The 18,896-nt window shown below is 38.5% G+C and overlaps 2 protein-coding genes across 2 annotated transcripts in view; both read right to left on the bottom strand.

The window, feature by feature from the left end:
- LOC135719455 (diacylglycerol kinase theta) overlaps nucleotides 1–1,311 on the bottom strand; it is a 41,689-nt gene extending 40,378 nt beyond the window's left edge. Inside the window, exon 1 of the mRNA XM_065242136.2 lies at nucleotides 600–1,311. Within this exon, the coding sequence (XP_065098208.1) occupies nucleotides 600–810 (211 nt within the window). The 5' untranslated portion in view covers nucleotides 811–1,311. The remainder of the gene's footprint in view (nucleotides 1–599) is intronic.
- Nucleotides 1,312–3,246: 1,935 nt separating this feature from the next.
- The window catches only part of nfkb1 (nuclear factor of kappa light polypeptide gene enhancer in B-cells 1), a 37,126-nt gene continuing 21,476 nt past the window's right edge, over nucleotides 3,247–18,896 (bottom strand). Inside the window, exons 10-24 of the mRNA XM_065264016.2 lie at nucleotides 18,133–18,224; nucleotides 17,564–17,702; nucleotides 17,310–17,453; nucleotides 17,070–17,165; nucleotides 14,829–14,984; nucleotides 13,339–13,480; nucleotides 13,138–13,252; nucleotides 12,851–13,052; nucleotides 12,602–12,771; nucleotides 12,412–12,514; nucleotides 12,155–12,294; nucleotides 11,309–11,369; nucleotides 10,990–11,156; nucleotides 9,564–9,684; nucleotides 3,247–6,180 (exon numbers count right to left, since the gene is read on the bottom strand). Of these exons, the coding sequence (XP_065120088.2) occupies nucleotides 6,086–6,180; nucleotides 9,564–9,684; nucleotides 10,990–11,156; nucleotides 11,309–11,369; nucleotides 12,155–12,294; nucleotides 12,412–12,514; nucleotides 12,602–12,771; nucleotides 12,851–13,052; nucleotides 13,138–13,252; nucleotides 13,339–13,480; nucleotides 14,829–14,984; nucleotides 17,070–17,165; nucleotides 17,310–17,453; nucleotides 17,564–17,702; nucleotides 18,133–18,224 (1,943 nt within the window). The 3' untranslated portion in view covers nucleotides 3,247–6,085. The remainder of the gene's footprint in view (nucleotides 6,181–9,563; nucleotides 9,685–10,989; nucleotides 11,157–11,308; nucleotides 11,370–12,154; nucleotides 12,295–12,411; nucleotides 12,515–12,601; nucleotides 12,772–12,850; nucleotides 13,053–13,137; nucleotides 13,253–13,338; nucleotides 13,481–14,828; nucleotides 14,985–17,069; nucleotides 17,166–17,309; nucleotides 17,454–17,563; nucleotides 17,703–18,132; nucleotides 18,225–18,896) is intronic.

The following is an 18,896-nucleotide window of genomic DNA, read 5'->3' as shown; positions in this document are numbered from 1 at the left end:
TGTATTTTCTAACATTTCAATTTTCCCTTCTCTTTCCAGGATGGTAGGTGTATTATATGCTGTCAAACAAAGTGGGTAGGCAGCCCTACTGAAAAATCCAGCTAAGACCAGCTGGTGAGCTGGTTTAAGTTGGTCTCCCAGCTTAAACCAGCTGTTGTAGCAAGCTGGTCTAGCTGTGTTTTGGTCACTTTTTAAGCTGGACTTTGCTGGTCAGGCTGGAAGACCAGCTGACCCACCAGCTTTGCCATGCTGGGAGGACCAGCTTAGACCAGTTACTGCCACTTTAAACCAGGTAAAACAAGCTAGCAGCTTATGCTGGTCTTTGATGGATTTTCAGTAGTGAATATATTTAAACCAAATCATTGCAGGGTTAGCCTAACTGACCCTAAAAATGCATATCATGCACATATATGACGTAACATTTAAGATGTTCATAAGGGCAAGATCATACCTGGATGGCATTCTCGTAACTCCCTTGAAGTAGACTATGCCCTTGTGAATCATACCGTACTGTGCCTTTATAACAGTACCATTGTATTTAAACCGAAACCATCTCAAACACTTATTTTCGTTTGTCAGTGTGTTTTACTGCATCTTACCTTCACAAACAAATCCTACAATGCCCCATATAAAGTCGCTGCAGTGATGACAGAAGGTCGGTTTAGTCAGGGTCACTTTCCGAAAGCAGTGTCCGGGAGCGTTGACCGAGTACCGAGTCTTTGAACTGGGCGACTGCTGCTGAGCCTTCTTCCTCCCGGGTCCCGGGCTCGAGATCGGGCTGTCGTGCTTCCCCCGACCGCCGTCTGCCATCTCATTCACCTCTAATCCTAAAATCCAGCGTAAAACGCAGAGGAGAATCCTCCACGAGATTCGTTACCGAAGACGTCTCGTGATTTGGCCGCTATGTTATATCAAACCGAGTCATTATTGAATACAGTGAATGTTTCTTCTCTCCCGCTACAATGTATCAACGCGAATCGGAAACGCGGCTACAATGTAACAGAATGTCGGAAACGTCCAATCACAGCGCGTCTCTGTTACTGTCTGGAGCTCCACTGTATGGCCATCACACAGACGTATAAAATCAAATCAATATGTCAAACATCCCGACCCCCTTTAAGCGATGAAAACAAGCTTTAACAACCAGATGAGAATACAAAATAAAGCCGCCACGTGCACGCATATGACGCGTAAATCGGCATAAAACGGGGATCTTTTGTGATGGTTTTCACTTTCTCAAAGAGGAGATTTTGTTTAAGCACAAACAGAGCCGTAACTTCCGCTTGTAGTGGAGCTCCGGTTTGACGTGATGTGTGGCGAGCGAGGGTTCAATACACGCCCTCTTGTTCACGCCAACACACTGTACATACAAATAGGCTGGACTGTACACACCTTGGTGAGAAAACCTCAAACTACTTTCCAATCCTAAGCTTTAACAGACAACTTTTTTTTGTTTTATTGAACATACACTGTTAAAATTCATGTAGAAATTACTGTATACCGTCAGCTGTTTGTTCAAAGTATAATGAACATTAAACATTAACAATTACAGAATAAAACTAAAATAACAGCTTCATGCAAAGCATTCTGGGAACCAAAATCTAAAGGAAAAAAAACAGGAAAAGGTTGATGAGGAATTCTGGTTCCCATGTTTTGCATGTCGCTGTTATTTTATTCTGTAAACATTTAGGGGTGGTTTCCCTGTTAAAAAAATAGACACCGTCACAGAAATTCTATTGGTTTTATTGGGAATTTTATTGGTTCTAATGGAATATGGCCCAAAACACACTACAGTGTATTGGTCTTTGTTGTTCTCTAATGGTATGTATTGGTTCTATGTATTGGTTCTAATGGAATATGGCCCAAATCACACTACAGTGTAGTGATTTTTAATGGTAAAAGCTAATGGTTCCTATTGGTATTTTAATGGAAACCATTAAAATTTTCTGTAATGGTTTTATTGTTTTTTTTTCAGCAGGGTTTCCAGACAGAGATTAGCTTAAACCAGGACAAGCTTTAGTTTAATTAGGAAATATAACTCGTTTTAAAGGGGACATATCATGAAAAACGGACTTTTCCATGTTTAAGTGCTATAATTCGGTCCCCAGTGCTTCTATCAACCTAGAAAATGTGAAAATGAACAACCCAGTATCTTAGTTTTGGTAACCATTCTCTGCAAACATCTGAAAAAATAGGTAATTGAAATTTGGCTCCCCTTGTGATGTCAGAAGGGGATAATACCGCCCCTTAATCTGCACTATCCAACCAAGGCACTCCCATTTAGTACAGAGATCAGCTCATTTGCATTTAAAAGCACAGCCAAAACAGCACATTTTTGCTCACACTTACAGTGTCAATTTGAAAGGGACATTGATCCACTTTTTTTTGAAAATATGCTCATTTTCCAGCTCCTCTAGAGTTAAGCATTTGATTTTTACCGTTTTGGAATCCATTCAGCTGATCTCCGGGTCTGGCGCAAGCACTTTTAGCATAGCTTAGCATAATCCATGGAATCTGATTAGACCATTAGCATCGCGCTAAAAAATAACAAAAGAGTTTTAATATTTTTCCTATTTAAAACTCTTCTGTAGTTACATCGTGTACTGAGATCGACAGAAAATTAAAAGTTGTGATTTTCTAGGCAGATATGGCAGGAACTACTCTAATTTTGGCATAATAATCAAGGACTTTGCTGCCGTAACATGGCTGCAGCAGGCGTAGTGATATTACCCTTGGTTACTTTTCAATTTTCGGGCACTGCGTAATATAGCCATATAGCCAAGTGAATATCCCTTTAACATGTTATAATAAATTATTTATTGTTAGATAATTGTTAATGTTTAATGTTTATTTACAAACGGTTGCCAGTAAATAACATTAGAAAAATGTTTTTCTATTAGTTTTACTACAGTAACCATGGTTAATTTTCGTAAGTGCTCTGTATGTACTTTTTTATGTTTGAGCCACCTCGATGATGGGCTTTGTCAGATTTAGTCGACTTCTGCGAATAATTTTGTTTCCAGAGTTATAACAATGTAAGCGCACATTAAAACCCTTCAACAAGTTGGGTAGTCAAACAGTTTTCTGATCCTGTGTTAATATAAATTTCTCATGTGTTTTAACACATCTCATCTGTTGCTAAACACAATGATGACATCCTGTATGCGTGCATGTGTGTGCGTGCATGTGTGTGCGTGTGTGTGTGTGTGCAGTTCCCTCCATTAGTATTAGAACAAAATTGCTCTGTTTGCTGCGGAGACAAGGAATTTATTAGATGAATATGAGGCAAAAATACAGAATGTTACATTTTATTCACATTTGATTGTTTAAACACACATATGCTTACCAATAACCTTTCATTCTGACTTTGTATGTGTATTGTCACCAAATGCAAGACTTTACTACTGATACTACACATTCTCTGTCTTTCATGTGTGAACAATGCATGCATCAGGAAACAGCTCACCACTTAACACTTTTCTCAATATGATCACATTACACAGAAGAATTAAAATCCAAACGTGTTGATCGATTGAGTTGGTATTGTCATTCTGTACTTTTGTCCAATATTCACTTTTTAATGTTTAGACATTTTTTTGACTTGACAGCAATTGTGCATAGTAGTCTGCTTTACAATGTGAAAAGAGGCATTTACTAATACTAGGCGCCACCTGCTGGCATTTTCAGAACACAAATTGAGTTTCAACTGGATGAAAAAAGTTTTTTTCTTGAATGTGCAGTCTTAAAAATGGCAGATGTAATGCAGTAGTATAATGAATAATTTTATTATAAAAGTATCACAAAACCAATTACAAAGCACAAACATTTCCCCCTTGAAACAACACCGTTACAAAGGGTCCAAAGACATAAATACCAATTTACAACCAAAAATACGTAACAGTGCCTATCAAACCTCTGGTTTAGGGTTTCTATTTGTTTTGTTAAAATTACTATGATATAAAAACATCACTGCCTGAAAATATTTTGTCTCTAGTCAACGATCAAAGTCAGAAAATTTCACAGAGCAAACAAACATTATGTTAAACATATATATTTATTATGATTATGGTTGCAAAATTCTGGGAATTTTCAAGACTGGAAACTTTCCTTGGAAATATATGGGAATTAACGGGAAAAAACTGTGAATCTACTTGCAGAGTTGACTATAACAGGGAACTTAAATGTAGTAAAAAAAATCTTGCAGCATAATCGTGTTTAAAACAACAAGATTTAATGCAATTTCAGTTGAATTTCTACCCTGCCCATTCCTCAGTCACATGCACACAGTTTACTGAAGGCCACACCACATCAAAATAATGTCAAAATGGCCATCTTTGCATGTATTCACGTAAATTATTTAATTTTGTTTAAAACTTCCTTGTGCTGTGTGCAAATAAATCCACTTCTTGATAAACGTAAGTATCAAGATTATTCAAAATGTTCATTACATTGAATGCATGTCTGCTTTTGACCAAACAAAAAATAAATTGTTTGTATATGATATAATCCTTAAAATTCCCATTAAATTTCCAATTTGTAATATTTCCAAAATCCTCAGATTAAGTTCCACTTTCTGCCCCTTTGCAACCCTAATTGTGATGCATAAATCCAAATAAACAGTATGGAGTTGATCCTTGAGTCTAGTTTGTTTTAAACAGCCTGAGTTCACACATAACAGATAGGAAAATGATTTATTGCTCAAGATGTAAAAATGTTACTAAGAAGAGTTTATAAAGGGCTGTCAGGACAGACACATCTGTAAGATCCTGAGTCTAAATCACACACACAATGTGACCCAGTCTCTGAAAACCCACCTAAAGTCATTTTTGTGACGTACTGTTTTTACATAAAATCTTCCTACATAATGTAAATAGCAATCTGTGAAAATATACTCTTGATTTTGTTTAATAATGACTGCGTAAGGTCATGTCAAAGATTGAAATCAATGTGAAATCAAACTTTGATGCTCCTAATCTGATAATTGGATTATAACCTGAATTTCACAGACAGGATCACAAATCATTATCTTGTCAAACACCCCAAATCGCTCAAAACCAGCAGAAATCACCAGCCCTGATTAACGCTCCTGTTTTGTGTGGAGAAATAAGAAAATAATCTCTCAAAGCTTATGACCTAGTTGGTTTAAATGCAGGTAGCACCACTAAACAATTATAAAGAAATCAAATTCCCAACCTAAATAACGCTGCACATCTTAATGTGTTTCTGGTTGCTTCCAGAAGCATTTATGAATTCATGCATGCAACCGTGTTCAGTCCGGCACCTGAAAAGCCATTTGCATGCAGAGCTCCTCAAAACCAGCTGATCTTGGTCTTTAGGATGGTTTAATTATTACTTGAGAATGACCTTTGATCTACAGGGTCAAAACGATCCAGAAGATCTTTTTTGCTTTTCAAATGAAACTCAGATCATCTTCTGCACCTCTCACAATTAAATGCTTTGCAACCCCAGGAGAAAAGCCTTTGTATACAACTGACTGTTATCAGAAACTTTGCATAAAAACATAAAACTGCATGAATACTAAAAGACGAAAAATACTTGAGAACACTGTAGGCTTGTAGTCAGAATAGCAGTTAAAAATACATCAAAACTATTTTGTTTGTCATGCAATAAATTCAGGACAGAGAAGTCATACAACTCAAAATATTAAGCGTCCTAAAAGGAGTGTCAAATATGCATTTGCACAGGATCTAAAATCTGGGCTCAGTCAAAACATCATTCAACCACAAAAGAAACACAGCTACACAGAAATATAAAAACAACTATAAAAAGAAAATGAATGTTTTTACAAATTAAAAGCTGAAAAATAAGAAAAAACCCTTGACCCTTTAGGACTCCTCATTAAAATGATCCTCAGAATTCCCTCATTTCCAATCTAGATGTGGCTGAGGAGAGCCCACAGTAGGCAGTGGCCAATTAAAGAGTTTGGGGGCGTGTCCTGAGGTTGACTGGCAATGCTGCTGTAGTGAGGACAAAGCTGGTCTTCATGGGGTCAAGCCTCAGTTTGTTTGGTTCCCCAGGCCCGGATTCAGAGACGAACTGAGTCAGCAAGACTTCGGTTAAGGTTTTAGAAAGACGTCTCAACTCCGCTGTCACATATCCCACTCTCCTCCCGCTGAGAGCCCAATGTCAAACCCTGAATGGCCTTACACAGCTCTGGACCTGAGAAATGATTTTAGGGAAAAAACACAAGTATAAATACAAATACATCTTTTAACTTAAACACAATTCTTATAATATAGCTGCAAGCAGCGATGGCGGGCGAATCGCATGTTTTTTCTGCCTACTGCTGTGACATCATACAAAAAAATTGGGAGTGAGTGGAAGTTTCCCACATTAATTTATGTGTCAGTCTGCCACAAACTGACCACCACAAATAGATGTTTGCACATCGCCTTTATCACCACCTCTGTCTCACATGATAGTTTTTGTACAAACACCCACGGCGTCAGTCCAAGTCGCTAAAATGCTGTGCATACATGCTAATCTTGCATTCACGTTTTTGTATCAGCTCAACTCTTTTGGAACCCAACCCGAGGTGGTACTAAAAAGTATTGTGTACTACGTAGTGTACCCAGTGGAAAAGCCCCCAAAAGGGAGCAGACCCGACCCAACCCGTGGGTTACTATGCAATGAAAAAGCTATATTTGCATTTCCATAGTGCAGTGGTTCTCAAACTGGGGTCCGGGGCCCCCAGGGGGGCCGCAAGATGGTGCCAGGGGGGCCCCAGTTTTATGACATTTTATAAAATACATTAATTTATCATGAATTCTGTGTAATTAAACCTAAAAAAATAAGGCTACTAACCAACAGCACTACTTTGTATAACTTAATATGTTTTGTTTCATTCAAATGTTAAATTTTAGAACAGTTTTTGTCATAAATTTTCTTTGGGGGCGCCGCGAAGGAATGCATCGTGCACAAGGGGGGCCGCACGCGGAAAAAGTTTGAGAACCACTGCCATAGTGTACCTGATCTATATTAAAGGATTAGTCAATTTTCAAAAAAAAATCAAGATAATTTACTCACCACCACGTTATCCAAAATGTTGATGTCTTTCTTTGTTCAGTCGATAAGAAATTATGTGTTTTTGAGGAAAACATTCCAGGATTTTTCTCATTTTAATGGTCTTTAATGGACCCCAACACTTAATACTTAACTGTGTTTTTCAACGTTTCAAAGGGCTCTAAACGATCCCAAACGGGGCATAAGGGTCTTATCTAGCAAAACAATTGACATTTTTGACTAAAAAAATAGCAATTTAAAACACAATTTCTTGTCTGTCTCCGGTCCTGTGACGCGCCAGCGCGACCTCACTTTATTGCGTAGTGACGTAGAAAGCTCACATGTTACATATATGAAACGCACATTTGTGGACCATTTTAAACAATAAACTGACACAAAGACATTAATCACTATCATTCGACATACAACAACGTCGGAACGGTCCTCTTTCTCCACACTTGTAAACACTGGGGCGGAGTTTCGCATACGTCATCCATGACCTCTTGATGTGATGACGTATTACGTAAGGTCGTGTGGCACATCACAGGACCGGAGATGGAAAAGAAGTTGGGGTTTAAAAGTGCATATTTTTTTCGTTTCATTAGATAAGACCCCTACGTCTCGTTTGAGATCATTTAGAGTCCTTTGAAACTCTGTTGAAAAAAAACTGTTAAGTTAGGTGTTAAGTGTTGGGGTCCATTAAAGTCCATTTAAATGAGAAAAATCCTTGAATGTTTTCCTCAAAAAACATAATTTCTTCTCGACTGAACAAAGAAAGACATCAACATTGTGGATGACATGGTGGTGAGTAAATTATCTGGATTTTTTTTAAAGAAAATGGACTAATCCTTTAATCTCTGCTGTCACTGATATGTCAAATTCCCGTGTAAGGAAGAGGAATTACTGTAGATACAATACAATAGATTTGTAGAAATTAAAACTGGTACGGGAAGTAAGCTGTGTTATTGTCTTTCTCTTAAATATGATGGTTGAATGAAAAATCAATATAAACAATAGAAGTTTTTGTTGTCTTTTAAGTTAGTAGTATTTTTAAAATGAACGCATTAAGGGTGCATTCCCACTGCTTGACCCATTTAGGGATGAGCAGAAAAGGGGAGATCCAATCATTCAACACATAATTTTTAAAATGTATCGTTCACTTCTAACAAAATCGGTGGTCACGAGAAGGAAACTGAGAAAAACAACTCCTCAAACTCGGACAACAATGTGGAAATACTTCTTTCAGAGAAACCGCTCCAGCGTTTGAGACAAAACCCTAAACCCCCATCTTCCTTTCAGTTCTTCTTTCCTGGGAATCCCCTTCACAAGTCCTGCTTCCCCTGAAGAATGTGCAAATGACGGTGTGACGGGTCACCCTGAGATCACGGGGAACTCCCTTACATTGCATTGGTAGTGGCTGTATTGTTGACATCACTGTTGAGTTCACATGAGAGGACCACAAAGTGATGGTATAGTTAAGGAAACAGAAACTTGACAAGAGAAGGGTATAGTAAAACGTCTCTCACTTGTACTATAAATAGTTTTGATGCGCTCTTGGGGAAAATTCCCAATGTGTCACTGAATGAACAACACACTGTTACTAGTAGAATATATGATGAATTGTTGAGGTTCATTGTATGTGCAATTACATGCAAATGTAAACCTTACTATGATAAAAAAAAGTGTAAAATGTCAATATTTAGTGGCTTAAAAACCCATGCGAGGTCTTGTTTTTAGTTTTCAAACAATAATTTTCGATAGTTAGGCAAGTGCAGAATGTCCTGTACTTTCAAATGTGTGGGATATTCAACCACAACAATATGTAGGAAGAAAATAAGACAAAAAAAGGGGCTTGATGTCATCCAAAAATTGGTTTAGAGGCAAAGAAAGAAATCAGGGTTTCCCGCAGCACTTTGCAGTTCGGGTGGCCCGCCTAAGTAGGGAAACCCTACCGCCTTAACTAAGTCATCCAAAAAAAATGTGCCTCTGTGCGCACAGAAAGCGCCTTTTTATGGTTAAGTTGTTTAAAATCACTTAAATGTTAATATTTGCAAGCTTTTAAAACATGTGCAAATGATAAACTTTTCGCCATTTACATTTGCATATTAATTCGCGAATCGCATATGACCCGAAACGTGATCCCTATCAACTGTGATCCGTCACAGCACTGTTCCCTAGGCTTCATAAACGTACCATCCTGCTTGACTACGTTTACTTGCTAGCTGACGTCTCCGCTCAGCATCTACAGCTGGATTACACACTTTTTAAACACCAGACCCATTCTGCTTATGATTGGCTAGTATGTTAATTTGGTTGAGAGTGAAAGATGTGTTCCTCTCATACTATTTGTAGGTGAACGAATGAACTCGAATTGATATTTTTAATTCACAGCCAACGTTGCACGCTGGAGATCTGGAACGGTGCTGGAAAACTTTAAGCCCTGCAATCACCAGCTCTGATCTTTTACCACTAGGCCACATGACTCTACAGAATCAGACATATACTTAAAAACCACCAAATAATGAGTTTCTGTGTGTTACCTGTGAGCTGAGGTGATGTGGTTTCAGCCTCCTTACACACGGCCTGCAGTAAACTTACAGCACAGCTGTTCCCAACCTGCTTGAGTCCCTCAATCAGATCATGAACCGTTCCCCCGGACACCTGTCGTGAAAGAGAGTCCACCAAAAGATGAAACCAGATCAACTACAGGACACCGTCAGGACCGGTTGTTACACTTAGAAGCAGAATACTAAATACAATTACATTACATTAATTAATTCGGCAGATGCTTGACTTTTTGGGACTTAGCCTAGCTTAGCACAAAGACTGGAAGTAAATGGCTCCAGCTAGCATACTTCTCCCAATAAGTGACAAAATAACACCAACGTTTTCCTATTAATGAGTTGTGATTTGTATAGTCACACCGTGTACAAAACAAGGTCATGAGAGACACAGCCATCTTTTAACGTATACATACTGGGAACTATATTCACAAAAGGCGAAGCACTGCTACTTGGGCAGGGTGGTTTGCTCGCAGCACCTCAGTGTTGCACTAATCACTACGCCCAAGTAATATAAACAGGAAAATATTTGCGTTATTTTGTCACTAATTGGGAGCAGTATGCTAGCTGGAGCCATTTACTTTCAGCCTTTGTGCTAAGCTAGGCTAACTATGGGTGCATCAGACAGAGTTACAAGATGCACAGAGATTAAAAGGGTTTGTATGGACTTATTTAACTCTGGGGGATACAGTGAATAAGCTAAATTCCCAAAATCTGGGCGTGTTCCTTTAACGTATACATACTGGGAACTATATTCTCAGATGGCGAAGCACTGCTACTTGGGCGGGGTGGTTTGCTTGCAGCACCTCAGTGTTGCACTAATCACTCCGCCCAAGTAATATAAACAGGAAAATGTTGCCGTTATTTTGTCACTAATTGGGAGCAGTATGCTAGCTGGAGCCATTTACTTTCAGCCTTTGTGATAAGCTAGGCTAACGGTGGGTGCATCAGACAGAGTTACAAGACGCACAGAGATTGAAAGGGTTTGTATGGACTTATCTAACTCTGGGGGAAATGGTGAAGAAGCTAAAGTTTCAATTCAATTTTATTTATATAGCGCTTTTCACAATTGTTAATTGTTGCAAAGCAGCTTTACATGAGTAGATGTAGAGGAGAACAATGAAAAAGTCCAAAAAGTCAGCGTGTTCCTTTAATCCAAATTGACTTTAAGATACACATTTTGTTCCCTGGAAATCAAACCTCAAGTGCTCTTCTAACTGAGCTACAGAAACATTAATATTGTGAAAGTTAAAGGTGCTGTATGCAGATTTTAGCGGCCAGATTGTAAAATGCAGTCCCCAGATATATAGTATGTCCTTTTACCACCCCATGTTAAAAACAAAGAAAATGTATTTCGAAAGAGAAACAAATGTCAGTTTAACCTAAGGAAGTATTAAGCATTTACCTCATAGCTGTCCAGCAGCTTTCCAGCCGGGCAGGAGCTGAGTTTAAATGCACTGGTGAGAATGCCCAGACCGAGAGCATGAGCCAAACTCTCCCAGCCTCCCGTCTGCTCCTCCAGCGCCTGGCAGAGGTCCTGCTTCGTTTCACAACTCAGGCTGCTCATGTCACCTGCAGCCACAAGCACACAAACCACAGGATGTTCAAACACACAGATAAGCAAACAGTTTTGTTTGAAGATTGTAGTGTTTAACAAAGAAGGCATTCAAATAATAACTTTTTTTACTAAAATTAAAATGCATCCTTAACTAAAGAGTTTATACCTTGTGGTGGAACAACAACAGTGGTGGGTTGATACTCTTCTCCGTTAAGAATATCATACACCTGACAGCACAAACAAACAAACATCACGTATTAGATTCAGAAGCAAAGTCATCCAACAATACAATTCAGGGTTCCCACACTTTAGTTAACTTCTTTTCAGGTCCAATACCTTCAAATTCAAGGACTAAATGTGGGGACACATTTCAAGTGAGAGCAAGGTTACATCGTGTTACCTTTTAAGATACATTGTTACAGTTCCCTTTGAGGGAACTTGCGCTGCGTCACTGCGGTGACACTTTGGGGGACGCCTCCAGGGGTAAGTGCGTCTGAATGTGTATATTAAATTCAACCAATGGTGAGGCTTAACGACAAAGACAGGGTGACGCCAGGAAGTATATCGCTATATGAAATATTGCCAAAGATGGCATTACAGGGACGCAGGAAGTATGGCAAGGGAGACGCAGCGTCTCGTTCCCTTCTCAGGAAACCACAGTTACATACGTAAGCCAACACGTTTTCATGTGTCAAACACAACTATGCAAAAAAACATTTTGGTATGAATCAACATTCACATACAGAAGATATAAGCATTTAAAGCGAACAGTTTAGCACGTGTGCTTAAAAAGTCTAGAATTTTTATGATATTATCCTACACTACTTTTTTTTTTCAGAAAACTTCTTGCATAAAATAAATTCAAGCACTTTCAATGACCTGTATCTATGTATGTATATTTTCAATAACATCCCAGGGCCTTGAATTTTTTACCCCAGTTTCACAAATTTTCAAGGACACGTGGGAACAATTACACAATACAATACAGCAGTTATCCAAATGTATTGCGCACCTCTAGGGAGGCTGCCATGTTTAGAGGGGTCGTCCCGGGAATATAGCCTTCATCTTCCTCATCATCATCATCACATGTAGTACACGTCTCATCATCTTTGAAGAACAGCGGCTCAAAGTTCTCTTTATGTGGATCAGCGCCTATAAAGATAATATAAAAAGAAAGTTTAGGAAACAAAAGAGAGGATAAAAGTGTCTGCAAATGAATAAATGTAAACCTGATGTAATACTATTAATGTGTTATTAACACTTCCTCACCTGCAGCCATGAGAAGTGCCGTCAGTTTGGTTGAACCTCGCCCTGCGGCAATGTGCAGAGGGGTGGATCCGTTATACGTGACGCTGTCTACATTTGCATTACCCTGTGATGAAAATTGCACATGCATCACAGAACCACTCAGCACAACAACCAAACTTTCAAAATCAAGTATGACGGTGCCGAACGGTACCTCCAGCAGCAAACAGCCTGCGAGAGAAAGGTTTTCCATTTCCGTGGCCAGGTGAAGCGCCGTGCGGCCACACGTGAGCTCCTGTACCTCCGCGTCCACCCCGGCCTCCAGCAGGGCCCTCATACAACCCAAGCTGTTGGCCCGAACAGCCAGGTGAAGTGGGCAGAGACCTGAGCACATGACACAAATACGTCAACACACCTGAGCACGAATGCTTCAAATATAACTCACACAGGCCGTCCAGTGTACCTGCAGTGTTATGAACGCCAGTTAACCTCGCTGCCGAGTTGTGCTTCAGCAGCAATCGTAGCACGCTCCCATCCTTGTGCTGAGCTGCCAGGTGAAGTGCCGTGTTTCCATTACGATCTGCGAGCGTAACGTCCACGTCGGCTTCAAGTAAGGCCTCCACCACTTCTTTCTGCTGCGTCACCACCGCAAGGTGCAAAGGAGTCTGGGATAGATCAGAGGATGTCATTAAACACTGAGAAATATTTGTCTATTTGTACAGATCAGTGGTTACAGATCTTGTGATGTACCTGGTACAGATCATTTCTCATATTCAGCACATCCTCTCCAGGAAGAACAAAGATGATCTGTGCTAAATTTCTCACGGCATCTGTTTGACTGTGAATCACCCCTAGATGCAAACCTCTAAATCAGGAACAAAACAGATATTTTTAACGAAACTATGAAAACAAAGTTTATCCATGATTCTGAAGTGATTTATTTGGACTTACGTGTCCCCGTTCTCGTCCTGTGTGGTCATGAGGGGGCGCTGTGGAGCCAGCAGCATTCTAGGGTCACCGCTCAGTGCGTAATAAAAAAGAGCTTCAGCCTGTTTCTTTGCAAGTTCTGCCAAATGTGGGTCAATCACACAATCTGGAAAGATAAATATATATACAAACTTCATTAACTCTTTCACCGCCTCTTTTTTTTACCGTTTTGTATGCCTTCAGTACACTTAAACAGTGGCGGCTCGTGACTGCTCTTCCGAGGGGCCGCAAATTCAAAATATGTATTTGGAGTGTCATGTGTGATGCTCGTGTTCAAAATAAGTGTTTGTTGTGTCATGTGAACCATGTGCATCACGTGTTTTGTCAAAATAAGTGCTTGCTGCACATGCATCAAAACCGTTTATGATAAAAGAGATGCTCACGTTCACAAAATACACGCAAGACACTCCCTTAACCGTAAAATCTTATTATGCATGACATAATATGTGTATCTGGCAAACGTGAGCGTCGCTTTTATCATAAACCCTTTAGACGCATCTGCAGCAGGCACTTATTTTGACAAGACACGTGATGCATACATGTTCACTTGTCGCGCCAAACACATATTTTGAAATTACAAACCAGACACACATGATGGGCTACATAGATGTTGTGACGAATTTCGCATCGTGCACCCTCGAAAAAAGAAGTCACCGGCCGCCACTGCACTTACAATATAATATAACCTGGTGACCTCAAATGACAATATAACAGTCAGTGTGATAAGTCTGTAGATTATTGTAATTAAATGTTTTAGGGGCGGTTTCCCAGACAGGCTTAAATCAGGACTAGGCCTTAGTTCAGTGGTTCCCAAACTTTTTCAGCGCGTGGCCCCCCTTGTGTACGATGCATTCCTTTGCGGCCCCCCAAAGAAAATTTGTGACAAAAAAACTGTTCTAAAACTCAACATTTTAATAAAAAAACATTAAATTATACAAAAAAGTAGTGCTTTTGGTTAGTAGCCTTATTTTTTTAAGGTTTAATTACACAGAATTCATGATAAATTAATGTATTGCATAAAATGTCATAAAACTGGGGACCCCCTGGCACCATCTCGCAGCCCCCACTTTAAAAACCACTGCCTTAAGTTTACTTATGAAATATAACTACACTGCAAAAAAATATTTTCAAGAAAAAAAATCTTAGTATTTTTGTCTTTGTCTTTTTCTTGATGAGCAAAACGACTTTTGAATTTTTTGATATTTTTACTGAAAACAAGACAAAAATACTAAGATCTTTTTTTTCTTGAAAATAATTTTTTTGCAGTGTAGTTTTAACAAACATGCCTTAATAAAAACATTACAGCATTTTGAGGCAAAACAAAGGGCACTGATGTATTTTTTAAGATATTTCTGTGTTGGTTTCAGTTTGGACAGCTCTTAAATTTATTTTAGCCTAGTCTAATCCCTGTCCGAGAAAACCACCCCTTAATCTAAATGTGCTTGTATGCTTACCCGTCATATCTGACTCTAGATATTCAATAGGCTCTGTATTTTCACTCTTAACAGATTCAGGTTGGCCACAGATTCGCATCACACCACCTGCTGCTGGATAATCATCATTATCACCGCTACTGTCTTCATCGCTGTCTTCAACAGGTTCTTGAGATGCTATAAAAGGAAAAGAAAATTATATTTAATTATATTTATATGATAATGATATTTAAGTTTCATAAAACCAATGTTTATGGTTTTATGACCCTTAGAGCCACCATAATGTTTTCTTTAAAGGATTACTCGACTTTCATAAAAAAAATCCAGATAATTTACTCACCCCCATGTCATCCAAAATGTTTATGGCTTTCTTTCTTCAGCTGAGAAGAAATTAAGTTTTTTGAGGAAAATATTACAGGATTTTCTCCATAGAGTGGACTTTAGTGGACTTCAACAGTTTACAGTTTCAATACAGTTTAAAGGGCTCTAAACGATTCCAACCAAGGGTCTTATCTAGTGAAACGATCATCATTTTAGAAAAAAATTACTTTTAAACCACAACTTGCAGTAGCCGTGTGACATGCCAGCGCGAACTTACCCATTACGTAATCGTGTAGAAAGGTCATGCTTTAAATATGTGAAACCCATTTTAAACAATAAACTGACACAAAAACATTAATTAGTATCATACAACAACATTGGAACGGTCCTCTTTACCCACACATATAAACACTGGAGCGGTAGTTTCGCATACATCATTGCGTGACCTTTCAACGTGATTACGTAATACGTAAGGTCACACTGGCACATCACAAGGCTAGTGCAAGAGGAGAAGTTGTGGTTAAAAGGGGCATACCATTTTTCAGAAAAAATTAATTTGAAAAGATACTGTATTAGACAGAGATATTTTTGCAATACCAGGTGGAATTTTGAACTGAAATGTAAAACGACTTAATTTCACTTTGAACATAGGGAGTGAATTTTTACTTTTGACCCTGTTAGCTGGGATGAAAGTAACACAACAGAACAAGATAGATTTTTGTGTTACACTGGTTTGTATTAAATATACATGATCTTGTAAGTATGTAAATGCAAACAACTTTTGTTGTTTATCTTTGCAAAAAACAATTTTTCTAAATTAATTTTAGTTTCTTTAAATGTTTTAAAAGCAACCGGACAGTACAAATTTGAATTATTGAGAATACAATTTTTTTAAACAGTATGAACACTATGAAAATGAAATGAAATCAAATTACAATAACATAAATTCTCAACATAATGCAACAGTAGGCAAAAAGTGTTACTCTCATCCTGACAGGAACTCCTGACATTTAAACCTGATTTACTTTTATTTTGTAAAACTGTGAAAAGTCAGTCTTATGGTCAAAAAAAATCTTTCTGGACCTATGGTGGTGAAATAACACAATATTTGTCAGCTCTGTCAAGGGTTGCATACTAAAGATGCTGTCATAGTTTGGAATGCAAATGTAGTCACGGCTCTGTGAATTTACTTTCGTAGTTCCCAGGTTCTTCCCTATGTGTTTTTTTTTATTTTTTGGCAAAAATGGTGATCGTTTCGCTAGATAAGACTCTTATATGTCTGTTGGGATCATTTAGAGCCCTTTGAAGCTGCATTGAAATGGCAATTTTAAACTGCACTGAAACCAATAAAGTCTATTAAATTGAGAAAAATCCTGGAATGTTTTTCTTAAAAAACTTAATTTCTTCTCAACTGAACAAAGAAAGACATCGACATTGGAGTGAGTAAATTATGTAATTTTTTTTAAGAAAGTAGAGTAATCCTTTAAACTGCAATAAAACTGAACTGTTAGGGGCGGTTTCCCAGTTTCCCGGTTTTTTAGTCCTAGACTAAAAGAAATTTAAGGGCTGTCCAAACTGAAAACAATTAGCACTGACATATCTTAAAATATATCAGTGCTTTTTGTTTTGCCTCATAATCCACACCGGTAATGTTTTAAGTAAGGCATGTTTGTTTAAACCAGTTATATTTTCAAATTAAACTAAGGCCTAGTCCTGGCTTAAGCCAATCTCTGTCTAGGAAACCACCACTTAAAGTCCACTTGATTGAGAAAAATCCTGGAATGTTTGCCTTAAAAAAAAAAAAAAAATTCCTTCTCGACTGAAGAAAGAAAGACATCAACATCTTGGGGGGGGGGTGTAAATGATCAAAAAATTTTTTTTTTTATAAAAGTGGAATTTTCCTTTAATGACGCATGTTTGATTGACAGTGTGGACACTTACACTGTTTGATGCTGGTACCAGCTCCTCCCATTCCAGGAGAGAAGTTGTATCCAGACCCGTAATTGTTATAGGTTTGATAACCCTGATAGAAATGTCCTAGAAGATGAAACGGTTTAAAAACAGTACCCAAATTAGTAAAAATAAGCACTATAAAATGTTATGTAATGTTTCATTATCTTCATTGCATGACATTATTGGATTTTTAGGCTTTAAATTTTTTTTAAATGGCATATCCACTACCTCCACTACCTCCTCCACTGGGGCCGCTACCTGTAGTAGGCCCGCCCCCTCCTCTGAACATGCCCCCAGCTCCGCCCCCCGCTCCACTGTAGTCCGGAAAGTGAGGAAGGGTCTTTTGTCTCTTTCTCTGGACTTCTTCTTTATCTAAACACAGTTTTTGAACAACAATTCAGAGTATATGGATTATATTAGACCTATGTAGACAGTACAGGACAAAATAGTACAGTGTATAGCATTAGTACTTTACACGTTACCTATGATCTGTGGGTGGTAGGTAAACGGCTTGGGTTCGCTCGTTTCATTGTCCGATTTTCGCTTAAGCTGTACAAACACAGAAATGGGCTTCTGAAGGTTCTGGTCTCGATATTTAGGCGTCTTAAAGACAATGGCAAACTAAAGTGAAGAAAAACAGACAAACAACCATTTAAATAAAAACCATGAACATTCACCGTGATTTCCTAACACTATTTTTTCAAAAGCACAATCCTGTGGCTTCCCATTTACATTTATGCACTTGACAGATGCTTTTATCCAAATGGACTTAATGACGAAAACCATACTTACTATAGTTAAGCAACTTTTCTTCAAAATCATAATTAAACTATGATTACCATAGCAAAACCATTGCCTATGGTAATCAATGTGCCAAAATCATCGTTCATTTTTATAAGGGGTCCATTACAAGCTCAACATTTAATCAGTATACGTGTTCCCTTGGAATCGAACCCATGACCTTTAGGGGCTGCTCTATCAAGTAAGATACAAGACCAGTTTCAAACCATCTGATCTAGTCATGAGGACACATGCATGTTCTTGTGCTGACCTGTCTGTGCACGTCAGTGGGTGAGAAATCTCCATAGGCTTCCCAGATCGAACCCGTATCATCGTCCTCATAAAACCTCACCTGAATGTCATCTGTGACAAATAAACAATGACATCATCAGACATAAAGAAAACAAAAATTACTGAGAAGCAGCGGGGAAAGAAAGAGGAAGTATTATCGCCAAACACACACAGTGTGAAATTTAAATATATCCGTATGAAACGCATCTTACTTCCTCAAAACCATTGAATCACCACAAAGGAGAGGTTTATTAGTAATGCACCTGATATTTCACAGCAATGACAGATAATGATTATTTTTGTAGCGATAAACAAGTTGCGTTTCAGGTTCAACCTGAGCGAACAGCAGATTGATCTGTCACATTTGATCATTTCTAGAAGATAAGAGCCGAGGCGTGACGAGACATTATAAAAGCATACAAAAAGATGTTGATGGAAAACTAGATGATTACTAGTGAGCAGGTCGGCTGATAACTGACAAACGTCAAACTTTTACTAGCCGTGCTCATACGCACTGCTTTGCATATGAGATGGGAAATTCCCTAAAGCTGGAAATCCGAGGTAAAAACTTCCTTTATGAAAGGTATGGAGCAGAATGAAGGTGCTTTATCGTCTGCAAGTTAAATGTCTAAAGCACTTTAAAGGTGGACTGGTTAGATTCAGAAAAATGTGCGACCTGACTGCTAACAAGAGATAAAAGTCAAGTAGATGCGAGCGGAGATTCACAGCAACATCCGTAATCTA

Source organism: Paramisgurnus dabryanus, chromosome 16 (assembly GCF_030506205.2).
Source record: "Paramisgurnus dabryanus chromosome 16, PD_genome_1.1, whole genome shotgun sequence".
Classification (NCBI taxonomy): domain Eukaryota; kingdom Metazoa; phylum Chordata; class Actinopteri; order Cypriniformes; family Cobitidae; genus Paramisgurnus; species Paramisgurnus dabryanus.
This window is presented reverse-complemented; position numbering and strand designations above follow the sequence as displayed.